This window comes from Euprymna scolopes, chromosome 7, assembly GCF_053919585.1.
Source record: "Euprymna scolopes isolate OS-2025 chromosome 7, ASM5391958v1, whole genome shotgun sequence".
Classification (NCBI taxonomy): domain Eukaryota; kingdom Metazoa; phylum Mollusca; class Cephalopoda; order Sepiida; family Sepiolidae; genus Euprymna; species Euprymna scolopes.
The window spans coordinates 94,639,307-94,656,417 of NC_136488.1; the positions used below are offsets into that span (position 1 = coordinate 94,639,307).

The following is a 17,111-nucleotide window of genomic DNA, read 5'->3' on the forward strand; positions in this document are numbered from 1 at the left end:
TGTAGTGTTTCGGACAATTGCCTGTCTTGGCAATAGTTTATCAAACGCTGATTTCACCTTTCTGGCAAACATTAAACCAGCTGGTGATATGTTTGACGGGGTATTAGGGTGCGGTGTTATCCTATATATTTGCAAAAATTGTTGCAAAGCTTTTTGCGTTGGTATCCCAATGGATTTTTTCAACGCTCTTTTTAACGTGTCCATGAACCTCTTTGCGAGGTCACAAAATTCCTTAAGGTCTGTGGATGTGAATTGAGTTCCATTGTCAGTGACCAGTGTGTCTGGTACACCAAATCGTACAAATAACTCGTGTAGGAATCCTATTGAGTTGTTCGTTGTTGGATTCCTGCAGCGCATTACCTCAGGCCATTTTGTATAACTATCTACTACAATTAAGTAGTAATTTTCTCCTACTGGACCAGCGAAGTCCATGTGGATTCTCGACGATGGGTGGTCGGTTTTCGGGCAAAGTTTGTGTACCATAGGTGGGGATTTTGCCGCTAACTGGCATCCTTCACATCTATTTATTGTTGTAGCTATGTTGACGTCCATGTTACGCCAGTATACGTAGCTTCTCATTAGAGACTTCATCCGATTTATCCCCGGATGTCCTGTGTGGAAGTCTCTCAAAATCCTCTTCTGCAACGTTTTAGGTATTACTACTCTCTCGCTATATAGTAAAACATCGTTACATATGGGAAAAAAAATCCTGAACCTTTTTGTCATTTATAATTTTTTTCTTTTATATCATTATATATTCATCTTTATCGGCTTCTCTTTTAATGCCTGACAATGTTACCGGTAGTTCTTTAATGATGTTTGCTACCATATTTTTCACTTCGACGTTTGTTCGAATTGCTGCAATCACTGATTTTTCCAAATTATGTTCTGTGGTATCAGTCTTGAAAGTCCATCCGCAGGGCAAATTTTTTTCGATGCTAGATGTTGTAGCTGGAAATCGTAATTCAGTAGGATCATACCCCAGCGCAGCAATCTATTTGCGGTGTATACAGGCAACCCTTTTTTTGATCCGTACATTGTGACTAATGGTTTATGGTCGGTTTCAAGTATGAATTGTCTACCATATAAATATCGGTGGAATTTAGTCCCTGCAAAGATTATACTCAACGCTTCTTTTTCGCCTTCTCTGCTGGAAGCAGTGTTCTTTAAGCGTAAGCAATCGGCTTTCTAGATCCATTAGGCATGATATGTTGAATGCATGCTCCTATGCCGTAGGAACTAGCGTCACTAGCGACGACTATATTTAATTTTGTGTCATGGTGAATTAGAAATAATTCAGATGTTAGTGCGCTCTTTATTTTGTCAAAAGCGGTTTGACATTCTTGCGTCCAGTTCCAAGGTGTGTCCTTTTTTAGCAGCTCATTTAAGGGAGCTCGCAAATCATGCATCCCTTCAATAAAAGATTGGTAATAATTTGCGAGTCCTAAGAAACTCTGCAAGGTTGTTACGTTATTAGGTGCTGGCATGTTTTTTATTGCCGCAGATCTTTCTGGGTCTGGACGTCGCCCATGTTTATTTATTATATGTCCAAGATACTTAATTTCGCTCATACAAAAGTCGCATTTATTTTCTTTTACTTTCAACCCGAATTCTTGTATTCGAGTGAATACTTGTTTTAAATGCTCCTTATGTTCTTCTAGGGATTTGCTCCTGATAACAATGTCGTCCAGGTATGCACATGCGCACTCAATACCACTTAGCATGGTGTCCATCACTTGTTGAAAAATGGCAGGCGCTACTTTGATGCGAAAGGACAACCGGTTGTATTTATACAATCCCTTATGCGTGTTGATGCATAGTATTTTTGAGCAATTCTCCTTGACCGGTATTTGTAAATACGCGTCGCTCAAGTCTATCTTGGAGAAGATATTACCACCATTCAACTTTGTGAATATTTCCTCTGGGCTTGGTAAAGGGTAATGGTAATCTTGTAATATGGAGTTTAGACCTGTCGAAAAGTCTGCGCACACTCTGATTTCATCAATCTTTTTCTTTACATATACGGTGGAGGCTGCCCAGTCGCTATGTTCTATTTTTGATAGTCTGTTCCAATCTGTTTAATTCTTTATTAATCTTTTCCAACCCAGCGAACGGAACGTTTCGCTTTTTTCTAAAAATTGGGCTGGTGTTTTTTTTTTTAAGTTCAAACGAGGCCTTAAATTTATTGCAACGACCTAATTTAGTCATAAATACATCATTTATATTTTCTATTGTTGGAGTAGTACATTCTATTTTTTTTACAGAATGTATTAATTGGCTTATCCCAGAGTCCAAATTTCTCAATTTAATCTATTCCAAACAGGTTTTCGCTATTTTTCAATACGAACATTTATAATTTCTTCGTAATCCCTTTCAATTTTATCGGAAGGATAACTTCTCCTACAAATTTTATCTCACCACCAGTTACCGTCCGAGCTGATTTACTTGTTTTCATCATGGTTGGTTTACCCAACTTTTTCCATGTATTCAAGTTTATTATAGAAATATCGGATCCTGAATCCAGTTGTTGGCGTTTTAAATATTTCAACTTTTATGTATTTTCGCCGATTTTTTGTCTAATTTTTCATTTGATTTTGTTTGCTGTACTCTCTTTCTGGTGAAATCTTTATATCTGCAACAATCGCTTTTGTGTCCGACTTTCTTGCAAATGTAGCATTTTTTCTTCTTATAAGGGCAATCCGATTCCCAATGTCTTTCTGCGCATCTCTTACAGTTATATGTAGGAAGCGACTTGTTATATTCTTTACTATGATTTTAATTATTATATTTGGATTATCTCGTTCCGTTTTGACTGCTTTTATTTGTATAGTTCTTGGTTGGTGTGTATGGTTTTCTAACCTTTCTTAAATATGCCACTCCGGATTCTTCTATCTTTTTTTAATCCTTTTTTAGTGTATTGGCCCTTTCACAATCCTCTGCTAATTTCTGAAGTGTTAAATCTTGCTCAGATTCCAGCTTAAACAACACTCGTCTGCGTATTTCTGCATTTTTCATGGAGACTAACCCTTGTGCGAAGATTAGGCATTTGAAATCTTCTACTGTTAGTTCCGCTAGCTTAAAATTATCACAGTTTTTATTGACAACTGATGCGTATGTCAAATAATCTTGGTTGTCCATCTTCCTTAGATTCATACACAACCATCTCTTATGAAAAAGAGATATATTCGGATTAAATAATTCTTTTAGTAATTTTACAGCTTCCATGAAATCTAATTCCGTAGTTTTTTTAGGTAGTATATAATCTACGAACTTGCTGTGTTCTCTTACACCCAACTTCCTGAGTAAAAGGCTCACTTTCTGGCTATTTGGCCAACTTTTGCAGACCAGTTGAAAGACATCCTCGTATCTTGTATAGTATGCTTCAAAAGTCTTTTCTTCCTCCGGCACATAATTAAATGTGTCCATGCTATTAAATATAGTTGTATGCGAGAAATTAGTACTGTCGACATTTTCTCGATTAGTCTTTAATAGTTCCAGTGTTTTAGCAAAATGCTCATTTTGCCTTTCTTCATATTCAAATTGTAATTTCTTCTGCCTTTCTTCTTGTTCAAATTGTAATTTCTTCTGCCTTTCTTCTTGTTCAAGTTGTAATTTCTTCTGCCTTTCTTCTTGTTCCATTTGCCATTTCTCCTCTCTACGTGCATCTAGCTCGGATTGCCCCTTTTGTTGCGTCTGCAAAAATTGCATTAACATTCTAGATAAATCTTCCATTTTTTTGTATCCTTCAGTAGCAGTAATGCAGTTACGGAGAAAAATTGTACAATTTCACATGCAACACAATATCCGTACCATATAAAATGGCTTGTGTTACAAAAAAAATTGTTCATAATTCCTGTTTTCACTAGTAATATCGCTGCTCGAATAATATTTTCTCACTTCACTAGCTAGTCAAGCTCATCCAACCACAACATAAGAACTGAAGCGTTTGCTGAAATCCCAAAATACGATTTACTTTTCCGTTTTAGGCATTTCCTAATAAATAACAGCCGAATTTAAGTACAATTCTTTCCATAGAAAAAAAGTTTTTCAACTCGAGTCACAATTGAAAAAAATAAAATGTATGGACTACATTTAAATTTTTTTTTTTACGTGACGTTTTACTGTCTTATATCCGTTATCCAGTGACAACTTTAGCTTAAAAAAATCTTTCCTTGATTTTAGTTTAACTGTGGTATTTTTTTTTAATACCGAAGAGAAAAATTTGGTTTACCAAAAAGTCTTTAGTTGGTATTTACAGCAATTTAGGAAATCCACTGGTGAACTTTTTTTTTCTTCGTATGTTACTTCCTTGTAATTTAGTAATACGAATCTGTTCTTTCTAATTTAGTAATACGAATCTGTTTGTAGTTTTACAAAAATTCACTTTTACAGTTCGTTATTTTTATTTTTATTTTTTAAGATGGATTCCACGGAAAACGGCGTAAATCGTCGCTTTTTTTTTGCCACGTTCGAGTTTGTTTTTGTTTGTATTCTCTGAGACTGCAATTAAAGGTTTTGGTTTGTCTCTTTTTTTTTCAGACTAGTATTTTAGTAAATAAAATACTATTAATCGAGGTTACTTTTTTTTAACCTGAATGTAGTTTTTGTTCTTGGAATTTGGGAAACAACCGTTTCTTTCTTTTAGTGTTGTACTTCGCGAGGAAAATATTTTACAGTTTTCCAATGTTCGCTGAATTATTCATTTTTTCCGCTTGAGTCGAACTTCTCTTTAGCGTAAAATCCGTTTTTACGACTATTTCGTTCGTCAAAACTTGTATTCCTTAGAAAGGTCAACCGTTGGGTTGTACTTTTTTTTGTGAGTTCTTTCCATTTCTTCGTCAAACTGTTATATTTGACGTTCATCCTCGCGTCACTGTTAAGTTGGAGGTTAACAGAAGTAACGTATAAAGCAATACAAATGACGACTCAACAAACAAAGGTAGATCAAATAAGAAGTGTATAAGGAAAAGGTATATTTACAGGATATTTACATAATGGTGTCAAATAAGAGAGGCATTGCTGGAGAAACAGATCGGTGGCTTCTGGCGAACACACACTCAGACTAACTGAGCCTTCCTATTTATGTGTAATTACTATCCACATATGCAAATGAATGTGTGCCACTACAACACATATATATACATATATATACATATACATATCATGTATATACATATATATACATATATGTACATATACATATCATATATATATACATATATCACTCATTGAGCACTCTTTGGTAGACACATATTGTTTCATTGGATGTACTTCTAGGAAACTAAACTCTACTGGCTATATACATATATATATATACATATATATACATATATATACATATAAATATACATATATGTATACATATATATACATATACATATATACACATATATATACATATATACACACATATATATACATATATATATATACACACATATATATATACATATACACACACATATATATACATATACATATACACACACATATATATACATATACATATATACACACACACATATATATACATATACATACACACACATATATACATATACATATATATACATACACACACACACACATATATATACATATACATATATATACACACACACATATATATGCATATACATACACACACATATATATACAGATACATATACACACACACATATATACATATACATATATATACACACACATATACATATATACACACATATACATATATATATACACACACACATATATACATATACATATGCACACACACACACATACATATATATATATACATACATATATATATATATACATATATATACATATATATACACACATACACACACATATATATATTCGGTCCTATTTGACTGGGTTCAGACTTCTCCTTGAGCTACATCAATCGGATTATAGGCATCGTCTTGCTGGACTTATTTTTGACCCCATTCTCTCTAAAGAACTTTTTTCGATTGTGGATCAATTTGGAGGATTTTTATGCAAGCTTAAATATTATGCGCGGTTTGTTTTTATTTTTATTTTTTACATATATAACTTTTTTCACTCATTTATTTTTGCGGTGGGGAGCAATTTATAACTACAATAAATTGCAGTTTCACTTAATGCCGGTACTAGCAAATTTTAGCATTGTTACCAATATAATTTGCTGATTTCTTTATGTCCTCTGATCAGAAGAATAACAAGAATAGCGTTCTTTGAAACTCCGCAGAATAAGAACTTTGTAAATTGTTTTTTGGAGTATTTCAGTCGAATAATAAATATTGATTTTAAAGTTCAAGTTACAGTTTTAATTTAATTCTCTTATCGATATATATATATATATATATATATATCAATATATATATTAATATATATCAATATCAATATATATCAATATATATATTAATATATATCAATACCTATACATATCAATATATATTAATATATATATCAATATATATATATATATATCATTATATATATCAATATATATATCATATATCAATATATATATATATATATATATCAATATATATATATCATATATCAATATATATATATATCAATATATATATATATATATATATCAATATATGCATATCGATATACATATATCAATATATATATAAATATCAATAAATACATATCAATATATATATATCAATATATATATATATATCAATATATATCACTATATATATCAATATATATCACTATATATATATATATACATATATATATATATATATATATATATATATATATATATATATATGCAAATACAATATATATATAAAATATGTACTTTTATAAATTTTACAAAGTAAGGTATGCAAATTTAATAACTTACTTTGTAAAATGTATAAAAGTGCACTTTGAAGATAAATAAATTTCAAATTGAATCGTGTACCTTTATTTTTAAAGCCTATAGTAAATCATTTTGTGTAACAATGTTCATGCCTTTGATGAAATGCTTTTCTAACTTGTATCCTATCTTTTTAAGATCATATTTTATTTAATTTATTAATTTGGATTTAAAAAAAGATAAATGTAATTTTGTATGTATTTATAAAAACTCTCCTACTCTCTATTTCAGATTGTATTTCTCCTCAAACCACAACTCATTTTTGCAACTCTCTCTTTGTCATACATGTCTGAATAATAAGAAAATCTGAATTTTTTTAACAAAAACTTAAAAATAATTTTTTTAGATTAATTTTTTTTAAACTTCTTTCAGAATAGAAAATCTTTACAATTTAATAAGGACCATATTTCATATAGGTTTCATCAACAATACTCAATAGATAACGAAAAAAAAATAGAGATGAAAATTTCAAAAGGAGTGTATAACTGGTTACGCTCAATAGTAGTTCTCGCTTGCGAAAGACTTTGTTATTGTTATTCTATTATTATTATTATTATTTAAAACATTTTGTGTCCTGCGCTTTCGCGCGAGGACTAATATCAATATATATATATATATATATATATATATATATATATATATATATATATATATAACTATATATATATCAATATATATCACTATATATCAATATGTATATCAATATATATATCACTATATATCAATATATATATATATCACTATATATCAATATATATATCACTATATATCAATATATATACATATCACTATATATCACTATATATATATCACTATATATCAATATATATAGATATATATATCACTATATATATATCACTATATATATATATCACTATATATCACTATATATATCACTATATATCACTATATATATCACTATATATATATCACTATATATATATCACTATATATATTACTATATATATCACTATATATCAATATATATATCACTATATATATATCACTATATATCACTATATATATATATATCACTATATATCAATATCACTATATATCAATATATATCAATATACATATATATATACATATATATATATATATATATATATATATATCACTATATATCAATATATATCAATAAGTTGTTCAGATTTTTTTGGTAACCAGAACGTTAAGTTTGTAATCGATGATAATCCCGGAATTTTTTTTTTTTTTTTAAAGGAAATCATTTACAGGGAGGGAGCAGACTTCTTCACGTTTGCCGTAAATGATCTTTTCTCCGTGCTTGTTCAGGTTACTGGCTTTTTAAATTCTTAACTTGCTTAGTAATTATTTGTGATAAAAGTTTTTGAGGTATATTCATATTTTAGTTATATAAATTATAAGTTAGGCTATGACAACAGCATTTTTTTTTTACTTGTTTTGACTCTCAGGTATATATCCATTGATAACTTTTATGTTTTATGTAGAATGTGGTTCTCGGCTGATTAATTGTGTCTTACTGTGTTGGATATATACCCGAGAGCCAAAACAATGAAAAGAATATGCGGTTGTCATAGACCTAATTATAAGTGAACTGAGTTTCGGCATTCCTCTCAAACGGTTTATCTTTACTTTAAAAAAATCATGTACTTATAGACTGGCTACAGCAAGTTTCAATCGTAAACATGAATTTATCGTAATTTTTACTAAAACGCGTTTTGAATGTTAAATAAAAGAAAAACGTTTTTGTATCAAGTGTAAATGAAAAAGTTGCTTATCTAATTTAAATAAATTAAAAAAAAATGAAAGCTGTGGAAGAAGTTCATATTTTCTGAATACACGAGTATTTTTTAAAAAAGTTTTTCAAATGTAACTGCAAGAAGATGTCACCAAAATGCTCCGAAAATGTTAGTATTTTCTTGTTACATAAATCTTATGATGTTAATCGTTTGGAAATAGAAACTGCATCGCAACCCGTTATTCTCGAATAAAATCAGAGTTCTACGAAAGTAACCTGAATTCGTTTAATTTCTTTAGAATGTTCTGGCAATGTTAGTTCGTTGTTGTTACATAGATGGTATTGTGTTCAAAATGCGAAACGAACATAAAATAGACGTCAATGTGTGCAAGTATTAATAATGACGCGAGTATGTGTAGAATTATAAAACCTCTATTCTCATATTCTATGAAACTGAAATGTGGAAAAATAAGGGAGTATTCGTTACAGGTGGTATCAGAGAAAAAGTGTGGCGTAAAAAATGAAACCTAAACGGTATTCATGGCATTATTATGCCATAATAATTGGATTTCGGTGTTACTGGGGCGATCGAAATACATGTTAGTATAAGAGTGAAAATGGTCGCCACCTTCTTTGTGAAGGACTCATTTTAGAAAAGCAGCGAAGACAAGATAAGAAATTTTAAAGAAAACGAAATGAACGCATATTTTCTGGAAACACGAATGCGGACGTGGCCTCAATTATTATTTCACTAAAGTAATACATCTAAATAAATAATTAAATAATCGAAACACTACGCTTAGCAACTATATTGCGATATGGTAGTTAGCATATAAAATTGTAGAATAATAAAATTGAAAAAAAGCTTAAATACCCTTCATACTAAAGCCTAACCATACAGATCTTTATATATATATATATATATATATATATATATATATATATATATATATATATATATATATATATATATAAAGAAAGATAGATAAAGAGAGATAGAGAGAGAGAGAGAGAGAGAGAGAACCATACTTTTATTGTCATTGAAATCGATGAAATCGATCATTTATTAATCAAATCGTTTGATTGCCTGCTGTAAATAGGGACTCACCTCATTCACAGTGTACTGAGAGGAAGGTTCACATGCCCCCTCTGTGATTTGGTCCACACTACATTGTGGTCTACATTGCATTGTAGGAAACCTACTGCTGATTTTATAAAATTATCTGAATATAATGGCTACACTTAAAGTTTAAAGCACAAAAACCAAGTATTATGGTTCCATTGTTCCCTAAAAGAAACATTCATTCAATGACACGTTTTGTTTTGTTTTTTATATAGAAATTTATGCGTTTTTTCTTCCTTTCTTTTAACTGTTACAATTTGGGGCGTTTTATTTCCTTTTATTTTATATATATGTGAGCAGCGACTCTTAAATTTCATGCTTAACTATGTTCTCTTCTGCTAAAAACGTCTTTGATGTTTTTAATACTGTTGTGTAGTGGTGGATAAGACATTCATATAACGAAGACGACGATGAGACATTTGATTACATACAGTTCATATTTATGATAAGAGCTTGATATAAAGAGAGACAGTTCGTTTAATACATAGGAGATAAGAATTCATTATTTATGAAGGAGGATTCAGTCACACTTTGGAGGGGGCTCAGTTACACTGTGGAAGAGTGTTTCATACAAAGTTCGTTTACAAAGATGATCACAAAAACACAACGAAGATAAATGGTTTACAAGTACATGATGATGTTTATTCTGGCAGCTGTATGATTGATGATCAGGAATTCAATTGCCTTTAGATTTCTACATTTTCTCGTTCCCCTTTCTGGTCACTTCCAAAAGGGCTTCAGCTAACTCAATTCTCCTCTCTGACTCCGAACTCTTGACTGAACTGACTCTCTGAATATATTGTAAATATCTTTTTTATTTGTGACGTCAATGACGTGCTCCAGCCACGTGAATGTTCTCATGTGGATTTACGTGACTTGCAACACGCCTTCGGCCACACAAAGAAAATTTCTAAACTGTTTTGTTTTCTATTGTCCAAACTCTGACCTCTGATTTATCATGATTCAGTTATTTCTACTATAATGGAAATTTACTAAATTCCTGAGATTGCATTATGTATTCACTTTTAACTTTTGAATACTCGGTTCGATTCTAGCCTTAACTATTTTAATATTATTTTCAAACTTATTTACGTTGTTCCCGTAACTACTGGGATCTGTGCCCTTCCATATGTAACAACCACAAACGTTACTATTAATAATCCTACTATTAATAATCAAGAGGCAAAAATAAAAAAAGAGAAAAAGAAGAAGAAGAAGAAGAAGAAGAAGAAGAAGAAGAAGAAGAAGAAGCAAAGTCAGGGTTAGCGTTTTTCTCCTTTAGATCAGTAGAAATAACGTGCGGTTTTATTTTTTTCGTGATAGTTCAATCCTATCCTTATGAAATAAAAGAAAGCATTGCAAGACTTACATTAGAAAGTAGATAGCAAGTAAAACAACCTCGGTACGAAATCTTCACCTTAATAAAAAGGTTATGGGTAGATGTTTTTTTACGTCATAAGAAATTACACTAATATATCTTCATTTTAAAGTGAGATTCTTCTGAAGGTTCAATCCTCAGTGTGGGCGATCGAAAAATACAATTGTGAATTATTTAGGATCTTTCCAGTCATGGCTGACGGAATAAGAGCGTGAAGTATCTAAAAGGGTCCCGTTCAAAATTCCGTGCAAATTTCTGAGTTTGACAGAAACATTCCTGAGTTACACAAGATACATCTGAAGAAGGATGGAGGGTATATTGGCCGAAACATTGTGAAAATAACACTCAAGATGAGAATAGTAGTCTAAAGGATCCAAATAATACCATTAACCAATCTTCATTTCAAAAATTCAGAAACGTAGTGTCAATCAAAATTGGGGAAAAATTATATACGCTCTTACACAAATAACTGAACACTGTTTTTTTTTTATAACTCGAAATTACACTATTTTGAGTGAATATAAAACCTATATTTTTTTATGGTAGACAATTCTTATAAAAAGTCAAAATTGTTATGAATAATAAGCTCAATGAAGATATATTATTGCATTCAGAGCATATATAGTCTAAATTTTCATTTGAATTTTCGGAATTCTATGTTTTTTTTTCTTTCTTAAATCATTTGTCTCCTTTTTTTTCTTGTTATACCATCAGCTTATAAGTGACTGTCTAAAATATTTTCGTGTCTTTGATTATTTGTGAGAAGACCACGTCTGATATATACACAATGAAACACGTGTAAGACGCTTATGAATAAAATAAATATAAAAATTCGCCTATATATTAATAAAAAATCATGATTGTGGATTGTCTTTTTGTGGTAACTGTAATAAAAAAGTATAGTACACACACACACACACACACACACACACACACACACACACACACACACCTCTTCTTTCTTTCTTTCTTTCTTTCTCTCTTCCTCTCGTACGCTCTTAATTTCACCCGGTTGTTTCCTGTTTTTCTCGTCGTCACCGCCTTTCTCCTTTTTCTCCATATTTTTCATTCACCTTCCCTAAACATACACCTGGATTATTTTCAACTTCATGAATACAGATCCGCCTCCAAACATCGGAAATAATAATAATCTTTCACAAAGTGATTCATGTTCCCACCCTCGTTTCCACCCTCTTTTAATTGAAATTCAGGTACCGGGATATGTACAATGAATACCATCCCCCTTTCGATCACACTGACGCTACCCCTAATCAATATCTAAAGCTAAACTATTTCCGGTTTGACATTAAGCATGTGCGCGAAGGCAAGATCAATAAATGTTGTTGACAGAACAAGAAGGGCGGACCGGGCTATCAGGTAAAGGACGGGATTAAGGGGGAAGGAGACGTTTTCAGATCAAAGTTGTGAAATCCGAAGATATAAGGTTCGACTCCTATGATTAAAAAAAAAAGTTGACGGATTCGTAGAATTACACAATTTTCCACGCTAACTCAAACTCCTTTACATATTCGGGACCCTAACTAAGTAGCAATGCAATTAGCTAGTGTGAATTTTGACAATGTAATTAGCTAGTGTTAATTTTGGTCACGTTTAGCGCATGCCAAGATGATCGGATCTGCAAAATCAATTGAACCAGAGACGGGTGACGTGAAGTTGAAGACGAAGGAGGGAGCAACAAGTCAAACGATAGATAAAACAGTCGAACGATAAAAATGACGTCACGTTTTCGAACGAGAGAAAACAGTTCTGTCCGGAAATACCTACGAACGAGACAGCAGCAAAATGATGTAGAAAACTAATAATCTCAACGAATGTTGCCGAGGTCTCTGTCCGTCTGCATCTCTCATTTCTCAAATGAAATAATTATTATTTATTTAGTCTCTTCTCACTTAAGTCCATTGTCCTCAAGAAAACTTTGAACAAACTCAGAGAGCGTTTCCCTTGTGTCTCTCATACATGAGAGGTTTATTATTCTAAGTCAGGTTCTCCAAAGTTGCCGCATATCGCTGCATTTTTAGGGCTACGCAGATCAAAATTAAGAAAATAAATTGACCAAGACCAGTGGATGAATAACTATAAAGCAGAGTTAACAGGACATTTATTTGTAAAGAATGAATCAGTGCAGAATCTGTTGTTAAAAAATTAACATTCGAAAATCCTTTCATCTCTATCATTATTTGTTAGTGTTAAATTCAGAAGCATGAAATTGGTGCCTTTCTGACATAATCATATGGGAGGGGGGAGTATGTTACAAATGTATTATTACAGTTGCTTATTGAATAAATCCTAACCTTTCTTTAAAAAGGGAAACTTGTCTTCTGCGCATTGCATTCAAGACAAGTGAAAACGGGGGCCGGCAGCGAAGTGCCACGAAGAAGAAGAAGAAGAAGAAGAAGAAGAAGAAGAAGAAGAAGAAGAAGAAGAATACATGGCACACACATACAGGAATAGGTTTAATGCTATATTGCTGATTAGTTTTGCTTTTAGTGAAACTGGTGCTCAAAAACCTCATTGCTTTTTTTCTTTTCTTTTTGTTTTTTGTTTACTCACGTTCACCCCCTTACTAGGCATAACGCCACTTGGACGTAAGGGGCTACTATTTGGACCATGCCTAGGAAAGATTAACAAGATTTTGATTTACGTTACATTTAAACTTCTGCATATCAGTACAGTCAGGGAAGCAGGTAGCGGGAAGGGAATTCCAAAGTCTAGCTGTTTGAGTGAAGAAACTATTAAAGTAGAAACCTTTTTTGCATTAAGGGGCCTCAACAGTGAAGGGGTGTAATTTTGTTGCTAAGCATGTTTGTCAGGCATATGTACGTCGAGGTGAAGCACAAGTGCAACGAGTTCATCAGAGCATTCTATTAAAATACTTGTAAAACGGACACAGGGAGGCAATAATTGTGGCGATGGGATAAGGGGTTGGAGCTTAGTTGACAAAACGGAACCTATTAGATTGAAGACTCTTTTTTGGACCCTATCCAGGAGGGGAAAACTAGTGGTAGATGCACCTTTAATGCATTTGTTCCAGTTCATATTGCTTGTGAATGTTAAGTCGAGGAGTTTGAAGGAAGAATTCTCAGGTAGAGTGTTATTTATCATAGATATCGATGGTAGAAGAAGCTTCTTGTAATTGTTAAAGGAGAGCAGCTTAGTCTTGCTAGCATTAAATGTTATCACTCATTCATAGTCCCATTCCACTATAGTCTGGAAGTCATTTTCTGAAGATTCTGCGATTGTCCTAGATTTGCATACATCCGTTCTTCCCTGATGCATGTTATAGAACGTTGTATCATCAGCAAATATATCCATCTCAGACACAATATTATCAGGGAGATCATTAATGAATATCAGGAATAATACTGGTCCAAAGATCGACCCTCAAGGCATTCCCACATTAATGTTATGCTGTTTTGATGTACGTCCGTCAATGACAGGCTTTTAATCATTTTTTTTCTGGACAAAAAGGAAAAACCACCACATCATTTTCATACATTTCCATAAAAAAAAAATTTTTTTCCTAAATATTTTTTACGTTCTCCATAAGAGCTCTGCGGGCCGGATTAAAGACATTTGCGGGGAAAATTTGGCGGGCAGACCATACTTTGCAGACTCCTGCAGAAAGGATGATGTGGGTAGTACTCCTTCAGATGTAGTAGCAGTACTGAACCGAGCCCATGATGCATGATTCGATCTTAGGATGATTTGATTCTTATACAGGTAGAAGATCACATCAAGAATCAGATACTTTTCGGAGCAATAGAATGAATCAACCATCTTTTTTTCCCCAGCAGCCTTAGCAACAGACTTAATATACTGTTTCTAAATTTATTAGATGGAGATTAATAATTCATATTATATGGATGATTCGGACAACTGTCCTCATCTTGAATGTTTTCACATATGGAGGGAAAAAACTACCCTTATGGGATGAAGTAAAAATTATAGAAACAGAAGAACGATGGAAAGTAAGACGGTCCAAAGAAGCAGCGAATATGCTGGGCGACGATCACCTATTAAGCAGACCTAGTATAGAATATAACACAATATGAGAACCATTAATTATAATTAGTACATAACGTTTCTGTAATGTGATAATAAATAGTATATATATATATATATATATATATATATATATATATATATATATATTAATAATGATATGTATTACTAATATATATTAGTAATTATATGTAGTAATAGTGATAAGTGGTAAGAAAGTACATCTACAAGCAGAAATTTAAAAAAAATTAGAAAAAAATAACACTAGAATTATCCGCAAGACCATTTGGCGTAGTGGATTAAATTTATGGTAAAAATCAGTTGTAAGCTATACTCTTCTGAAGGTTGAAGGTGCGGGTGACACTCAAAATATAATTGCGAACTAATTAGCACTTCTACTCAGTTATGGCTGACGAAACGGGAACATGTTATCTCTGTGGATTAAATAAAGGGTTCCACTCGAAATCCCGCGCAGATTTCAGAGTTCGACAAGATACATCTGAAGAAAGTCGAATGTCACATCAACTCAAATATTGTGAAAATAAAACTCAATATGAGAGCAATAGTCTGAATAACCCAAATAAATACGAGATCAATCTTAATTATAATACAAGATATGCAGCCTTAGAGTAGCAAAAAAATACTTACCCCGTTGTTAAAGACAGAGGAGTGAAGCTTGACATCTCAGCCGACCAACAGATTAGTGTGACCGACGCCTGCACAGCTAATTATATTATTTGATTAGCAACAACAATAACGGCTATAAAATAAAGCAGTAATATTGCAGGTGGATAAATATGACCGACTGCAATAAAGATATACACAACAGCCAACCAGGAATTTACTTTTCTTTTTTCTTTTCTCTTTTCCCATCACATCCTCTGCCAATAAATAATATTACCGCCAGTTACACGGACTGTCAAAATTATTATTCAACCGTTAAGTGGTTGTGGAAATAATCGCTGTATATAAAAGTCGACGTTTGTTTGTTCGCGTGTTACAAAAATCGATATGTTGTTGAGAATTCAATAAGTTTTGATAAGGGTTAAATTATCCACAGAATCTAAAGACACCATTGAACAATCCTTGGATTCCATCTGGGGTCACTATGGGCAATTATTAAAATAACTAAAGTATATTAGAATGTAAAAAAAACGAAATATATTTGGTAAAAATTGGTTTACTTCGTTTCATAAAACAGAAATCAGTGAATAATGTATTAAGAAAAAGGGGGGGTTAAACATTAAAAAAAATGTTTCATAATTTTTTTTAGATAAGGATTGATAATACGTATTATTTGGATTAATCTGACTACTGTTTTCATCTTGAATGTTATTTTCACATTTCGGTAGATGTAACCGATTTTCTTCTTGTTGATCTCGCGAATGTGCAGAAAATTTCGGACGGAACCCTTTATTTAATCAATGGGGGTAGCACACTCCCGTTCCATCAGCCAGTTAGAAGTCCTAAGTAACTCGCAATTTTATTTTTAGTGTCGCCCGCGCTAAGGATTTAACATTCAACCTCTAGAAAAGAGTCAGTTCAAACTGAATCTTACGAAGCACTTTATCCAGTAGTCTGAATAATCCAAATAAAAGGAATGGAAAAAAAAATAATAATTGATATTTTTAAGATCTAAAATAAGCCGTTTATCTATCTATACGCCTATATATTTTTTTATATATTAATATTCATATTAGAAAACATTTTTCTATTTATTTAAAAAGAAAATAAAACTTTGTTATATATATGGGTCGCGGTATTGCATTCATCTGCAAAATATCTAGCTATTCGCATATTCTTTTAAACATTCATTTTAATTAATTGCCTATTAGTTTTTTCGGTTTCCTTATGGGATGATCATCGTTAGATAATTATTACGTATTATTAGATTCATGCAGATATTCTACATGATTTATACTTGCGTAATATTTGCGTAAAAAGCTTATAGTAAACATAAACCTTTTTCTATATATATTTATGTATGCACATA

The 17,111-nt window shown here is 31.8% G+C and overlaps 1 protein-coding gene across 2 annotated transcripts in view; it reads right to left on the reverse strand.

Moving 5' to 3' along the window:
• Nucleotides 1-17,111, reverse strand: part of LOC145279844 (ciliary microtubule inner protein 5-like) — a 135,966-nt gene that overhangs the window by 91,287 nt on the left and 27,568 nt on the right. The window contains exon 1 of one of the 2 annotated variants that reach the window (XM_080131286.1): nt 15,767-15,923. The exons of the other annotated variant lie outside the window; for it this stretch is intronic. Within the exon in view, the coding sequence (XP_079987412.1) occupies nt 15,767-15,801 (35 nt within the window). The 5' untranslated portion in view covers nt 15,802-15,923. Of the gene's footprint in view, nt 1-15,766; nt 15,924-17,111 lie in introns of those variants that run through there. 2 annotated transcript variants of the gene reach the window in all.